The sequence below is a fragment of the Photinus pyralis genome, unplaced genomic scaffold, assembly GCF_008802855.1.
Source record: "Photinus pyralis isolate 1611_PpyrPB1 unplaced genomic scaffold, Ppyr1.3 Ppyr1.4_LG3b, whole genome shotgun sequence".
NCBI classification, from domain to species: domain Eukaryota; kingdom Metazoa; phylum Arthropoda; class Insecta; order Coleoptera; family Lampyridae; genus Photinus; species Photinus pyralis.
The window spans coordinates 24,636,689-24,643,765 of record NW_022170510.1 but is presented as its reverse complement, the minus strand read 5'-3'; the positions used below and the strand labels follow the sequence as shown (position 1 = coordinate 24,643,765).

General features: G+C 31.8%; 1 protein-coding gene across 1 annotated transcript; it reads left to right on the top strand.

Moving 5' to 3' along the window:
- The first annotated feature begins 66 nt into the window (after positions 1-66).
- LOC116166434 lies at positions 67-3,946 on the top strand. Its single transcript, XM_031481385.1, has 7 exons — positions 67-347; positions 751-890; positions 946-1,558; positions 1,613-1,794; positions 1,852-2,002; positions 2,116-2,336; positions 3,797-3,946. The coding sequence occupies exons 1-7, from the start codon at positions 293-295 to the stop codon at positions 3,944-3,946; spliced, it is 1,512 nt and encodes a 503-aa protein (XP_031337245.1). The 5' UTR covers positions 67-292.
- The last annotated feature ends 3,131 nt before the right edge of the window (positions 3,947-7,077 follow it).

Genomic DNA, 7,077 nt, shown 5'->3' with positions numbered 1-7,077 from the left:
CGTTGTTTATAAGAAATAAATTGTTTGTTAATGAGCTGGATCGATATTATAAAATCTTTTAGGAAAGAAACATTTGTTTCGAGGAACGAAAATTGCGTTATGGTTTAATTCAAAGGAATATTTGTTTGATTCAACAAATAATTGTTTTGTTACAAGTAGGTAGGTACTTTATTTCGCAAATGCATCATAACGATTGAGTCATGCGCCATTATTTCGTTGCGTCTTCGTATGGTAACATCTTGAGGTTTTTAAGCTGTGGTTTTTGTTTGAAGTTTTAAGTACCTATATATAAATGGAGGAGTTTTTAGTGAAAAACAATTTACACCATCTATTACCATCTTTTACAGGTAAGAAACATTTTTTTAACAATACTATTCCAACTTACTTATATGTAGCCTTAAATAGATATGCATACAATGCAAACCGTGAAAAGCCAATGCTATTTATTTTATATTACTTTATCTTCAGTCATCGCTCTTTGGTGAAGATCTCTAACCAATGTAATAAATTATAGATATGTATATTCAGGTACTGTTGGAAGTAATTTGAGAAATTGTACTTGAAACAATTTTGCCTGCAATAGGTACCTATAATGTTTCAAATGACTTGAATCAGCTGTAACTTTTTCTCCTTAAATCAAAGTTCGTTTCAAGGCTATTATATCGACGTTGTGATAGTTAGTCAATTATCAACCTCCCCCCCCCCCCATGCTGTATTTGAGTAATATGTTTATTAGTTCATTTTTTGTAGAACAGAACGTTACCGAAATTGAATTTTTGCCACTTCTTACTGATGTGCAGATCGGCAGCCTTATCCCACGCATCGGGGACCAAATTCGTTTTCGAAAAGGTCTTTTGCAATTACAGAGCCCTTCTGTCAACGAAAATAATGTAATTAAGTATTTTAATTTTTATTATTAGACTTTAAGATTTCATCTTATTTTAGAAAAGGGTTGCCGATGAAGAGATAGAACATTCACCATCCGTGTCACCAAAAAGGTTCCATTCTACTGAACAAGAAAATATTCCGCAGTCGGAAAATATTGGCACGCCTGAAGTATTTTGGGTGGTAAACACACCATCCACGGCTTCTGCTAGCACGATTACAAACCTTTCTAACGAAGATTGCGGCCTTAATTCCTCTTTTATTTCCACGATTTCCGTGGACGACTGCACCTTTGTCCTCAAAGATATTTTACAAAATGACGCTATTGGGCAAACGCTTCTAAAAAAATTTGAACATCTTCACACATTCTCTAATAAAGACAGAAATGTAATTTGTGAAATTATAATAACGCATTTTTTAAATAAGGGGAAAAGACTGAATAACGAATCCCTTTCGTTTATTGCGGACAAAATAGTAGAATTGTTTTCGACTGAGAAGAAGGCCACATATTATGTAGACCCAATCCCCAAAAAACATTCCTCTTTGAATAAGCCAATTGTAGCACGAGGAAAATTGGTTGATAAACACAGAAATAAATTAACGGCGTTAAGGCGTGCCCAAGAGTTTACTGAACTGCATCCCCCACAAACAGGTGTTAATCAGCAAAGTATTGGTAAGCCAGTCATAATATATTTTAACAATTTCTTTCTCATTTGTACCTTTTCAGAAATTTCGGAAGGTCAAAAGGACAGTAAAATTTGGCTGCAACTAAACTCAGAGCCTTTACATGAAGTGATACAGCACTGGGAGAAGTCCTTTCAACTTCGACGAAAGGATCACAGTGACCAATCTGTTACTCAATTTTTTGACCAGTGGCCAATACTTAAAAACCAAATTGCAGTAGAACTGGTAATACTAAACCCTAATTTGCTTTATACAACTTTATAATTAATGTATTTTTCACAGATTCTAAGAGATTTCGATAGTATTATAGATTCGTACACGCAACTGAATTTCGATGAATTTTTTGAAAACATTTTAGAAAAAAGGCGAAAGCATTTTTCTGCTTCGGATACAGCTTTACTGGATTTGCTGAATGGCGAGAATTTAACTACAGGTAAACTATTGCATATATACATGAATTGTATAAGACGAGACTTGCCTCATCTCTGCTCAAAAAGCGATTCACATTCGTACTACGTGGATTCTAATTTGAAATTGTATTTGCAGACTCCCAGAATGCAGTGAAGTTGTCTTTGTTGCCACTGTTAGTACCTCCTAAAGGAAGGACGAGGGTGAAAGGCAAAGGCCATTGGAAGCCATCTACTGCAGAATGTAAAAATGGACTTTTTATACATGCGTACACTCCTGGCGATATTGAGAGGTGCAAGTCGACGAAAATTGACGCAATGTATGCAATGGGTCTTACTGTGCACCCGTATATTTTACTAGTAGGTCCTGCATTAACCAATATCACTTCTTCGTATGTTGTTATTAATAATTTTATGTATAAAACATTATCTGTTAATGAAGCAATAGATGTTTGCTTTAAGTCATTTCATGTCTTGGATGTCAAATATCCTTTTGAATGCCAACATATATGGTATTTATTACAATTTTGTTCTTACAGAATAAAAACTGCAAGCGACATAAAAATTCCCTTCATTCAAGACCTTTTACAGTGAAATGGCTGAACTTAAAGCAACATTTGTTTGTTTCCAATGTAAAAAAACATGTTCGTCCCCTGAGAATTTATTGAATCACTTAAAAATTATACACTCCTTGTTAAATAACTTTAAATGTGTGCAAGCAAACTGTGGTAGGGAGTTTTGTAGTCTTGCAAGCTTCCGCAAACATATAAACAATACACATTTTCATCCGATTACTAATGAGACTAGAGGTGCAATTCCATTACAACTACTTAATCTTCCACAGAGTTCCGGCACAAATCCCGATTCTCAATCTGAAGCACCCGTTGCACATTGCAATGATGATGATAAATTTAATTCCGACACTCTCTCGGATAATCCTCTCATAAATGAAATTGTTGCTTTAATAGGACGCCTGTACAGTATGTCTTCATTACCAAGGAGTATTGTTCAACTTGTAGTTGAGAGTGTTACAGAATTGATGAGAAATCTGTCTACATATTTAAAGTCTATAATGGAACAATTAGAATTAACATCTCAACATGTTTTGGCAATTTCAAACGTTTTTTCGGATTTATTAAATGTTCTTGAAGAACTTGGTAGTGAGTACCTACGATTTAAGTACTTCACAAATTTGAATACTTATATAAAACCAGAAACTTTTATAATTGGAGAGCAGCCGTCATTGCAAAAATTAAGATCAAGAAATGACATTTCTAATTCCACTGCAATGACATTTAAAAAAATAGAAGGTCAAATTATTCCTTTAAGGAAAATTTTTAAGTTGTTTTTAGAATTACCAAATATTTTTCAAACTATAATGTCCTACATGCAAAAAGAAATGTCACTTCCACCGCATTTACTATCAAGTGTGTTTCAAGGCCAAATATGGAGGAATTTAGTGCAAAAGTATCCAAATGATAAAATTATACTACCACTACTAATTTATTTCGACGACTTTGAATGTTGCAACCCTCTGGGAAGCAAAGCCGGTGTATACAAAATTGGAGCAACCTATGTGTCCTTGGCTTGTATTCCTCCCGAGCTTGCTACATTATTGGAAAATATTTTGGTATGTTGCTTATTTTACTCTTCAGATCGAACTGCTTTTGGTAATAAAAAGATATTTTCGAAACTAATGGACGAGTTGATATTTCTTGAAACCCAAGGCATAACCATAAACTTTAATACCAAAAAAATTAATGTGTATTTCACTGTTGTAACCGTTCTTGGTGATAATTTAGGACTTAATTCAATTTTAGGGTTTACTGAGAGTTTTCAGGCAAATAATTTTTGTCGTATATGCAAAAGTACCAAAGCTGAAAGCAAAACTCAATTTGTGGAGGACCCTTCCCAAATTCGTACAGAAGAAAATTATCTCCAAGATGTTGAAACTCTTTCAGCTGGCATAAAAGAACCCTGTATCTTTAATCAATTACCAAATTTTTCAGTAGCTAGGAATACATCATGCGATATCATGCACGATATTTTGGAAGGTATCCTACGATATGAAATGGCTTATTTGATTGACCACTTACTGACAAAAAAATATTTCACTTTAGATAATTTAAATAATCGAATTTGTTATTTTAATTTTGCTGCAGTCGATATAGGAAATCCATTGGTTGAAATTAAACCTGAACATATTAAAAAAAAAGTACCTTATAATGAGTGCTTCGCAAATGTTAGGGTTTTTTTCATATTTCGGCATACTTATTGCTGACTTAGTTCCAGAAAAGGACAGTTGCTGGGAATTGTATACTATACTGTATCAAATAATAGATATTTTACTCAGTCGAATCATTTCAAAACAGACAATAGAGTATCTTGAAATTTTAATTGTAGAACACCACAGATTATATTGCGAGTTATTTGATCAGACATTAAAACCAAAACACCATTTCATGATCCATTATCCTACAGTTATTTTGAATTTAGGACCTTTGAGACATATTTGGTCAATGAGATATGAAGCATTTCACAAAGTTTTAAAATCTACTGCAAATTCTGTAACTTCCAGAAAAAATATTCTTCTTACATTAGCTACTAAACAGCAGCTCAGACTTTCATATAGATTTTTAAGTAGACAAGGGTTTAATGACAACATTACTTGTGGAAATTTTGAGGATCTTGCATCATTAAAAGATTTTTTTATTTTGAAACAATTACTCGAAAAGAATCAAATAGAAATTGATAATCTGTTTCATACGTCTTGGCTAAAAGTAAATAGTTTTGAATATAAATTAGGGTATGCTTCTCAAATTAATAATGACGAAGAAACTGATCTACCCTCGGATCTACCACAGTTTGGCACAATAAAATACATACTTGGAAACAAAATGCAAAATATATTTTTTTTAATAATTCAGCCACTTCATTTAATCGGTCTAAATACTCATATCGGTGGATACGAAGTGTTAGATTCTATGTCAACGCATGATTCAATAAATTTGATCGTTATGCCCATAGACCGCCTTCTAAACCACTTATGTCATAACATTCATACTATGGCAAACGGAACTAAAGTCATATGTGCGCTTCAATAAGGATCATGTTTTATTTTTTTTCTATATACGACAATACTATTTTTATTGCCAAAGAATGTGTTATTAAGTTTTTAATTTTTGTTTTATATATTATATAATATTGTATATTATGTATAGTTTCCACCTAGCACTGAAATAAGTAGTATTACATTAAATAAATATATATTTGCTTAGAATAAACGTTTTTTCTATTGAAATAAATTTTATTACGAAAAGTAATAAATATCTTTTAATATAAACAAAAATTACTTTGGTTGAAACAAGTTTAAAGTTTGTGCTAAATAAATTGACCCATAGGCTGAATAATAGGTTCTTTGCAATAAATAAATCATTTTTTTGAACAAAACTCCTCTTTATTTGAAACAAAGTGTTTTAAGTCTCGATTCAAATAATATTTTGTTACATTCAATACATTAATTGCATTCAATTAAAATATATCGGTTTTACGCCAAAGAGATGACCAAGTTACGTTGAAAAAATGCATAGTTTATTCGAAGACCAAATTATTTACATCGTGTATCTTTATAGCATTAATTGAACATAATATTTTATTGAAGAAATCAAACAAACTATTTAGATCAGTGAAATAAATATTTGCTTCGCCATATACAAACAACAAATTTGTTTATGACAAATAATTTTTGTTTCGTGTAAATAAACCTTTTTCTCTGTGTATTTTTCAAACATTAGTATGCTATTTGTTAATATTTATACATATTAATAATATATTAAATTAGTAATGTTTATACAATATTGTTGGGGAAATATTTAATATATATTGTGGCGGTGCTTTCTTTTTACGGATAAACACAACCACCTCAGGTACACGTACCCGCTTCTCCCTTCTCTCCTCTCTCACCTCATCAACCCTTTTGGATAGCTTATCTCACCAAAATTCGCTAATTCTTAATAAAATCACAAAATCTTTACCTCGCTTCCGACTAGCTCAAATACTTACATACAAAATTTCTACTGTCTTACTTCCACGAAAAATCAGGTATCTAATTCACTTTTTACTGGTGTTAATTACTCTACTTCTCATCTAACTTCTCGTTGAAAAATCATCAACTCAATGGCCATAATTTCATTCATTTATTTTAATGCAAAATCCAATGCATTCCAGAAAATTGCGATCTTTACAATCAATATTATAAAAATTGGGAAATATGACTAAAACCTTATTAAGCTATCAAAAAATTTGAATATTATTAGTTCTGTTGGCCAACTCACAATATGTTCTCTCCCTTGAAGAGGTGAATATTATTTTTTATACTGAATTTTCCTTGACACAAATTCCACTATTTCAAATATAATTAATTACCTTCTTTAAGGAAATTGATTCAATAAACAATCGATTAAAACATATCATAAAACATATAAATACACACAAATTGACTTTATTTTTATTACAATGAAAATATTCCAAATAGACTAACCTTTAAAAATCCAGGACTTCGATGAAGATTGGGAAGCCCTTTACATGCTAGTTGATTGATGGATGGGGTAGACTGCAACTTTTGGAATGCCAAATGCTAACTGATGATTACAGTTGAAAAATCCTTGGCTCGCTGTTGAGTAGGTTATTTTCCTTGTAGAAGGTAGACGAGATTTTCCAAAAACATGTAGTTTTGTAGGTATAATCCCACAGTGAAATTTTATTGATGTGAACACCTTAATTTGCGTAAGTTCGTGAATTAATTTGCCTGATTTTTGGTCGATTTAAAGAAGTTTTTTCATAACAAACTATTACATTGAACTTTTAAAACACATTACTTTGATGAAAACGGCTATCCACACTTAAAAAACTTTGATGGTTATATTCCAAGGAGGCACAATAGTAAATTTTAACACAACGGCAAATGGGTGAAACGTTCAAATTTGTTCCGTCGGATAGATGCCAAAAATGCGCTCGTATTATTTTCCTTTAAGAACAAGGGTTCATATCACACAGCTATTATCGCTCGAATTTACTTAGCGCTTTATATTTGATACGTAAT

What these genes read in the sequence shown, in the direction of transcription:
- LOC116166434 (XM_031481385.1), top strand. Translation starts at nt 293, where the DNA reads ATGGAGGAGTTTTTAGTGAAAAACAATTTACACCATCTATTACCATCT. An exon ending in TCTATTACCATCTTTTACAG is followed by an intron (nt 348 to 750) that starts GTAAGAAACATT and finishes CATTTTTTGTAG; the next exon opens with AACAGAACGTTACCGAAATT. An exon ending in TGGCGAGAATTTAACTACAG is followed by an intron (nt 2,003 to 2,115) that starts GTAAACTATTGC and finishes TTGTATTTGCAG; the next exon opens with ACTCCCAGAATGCAGTGAAG.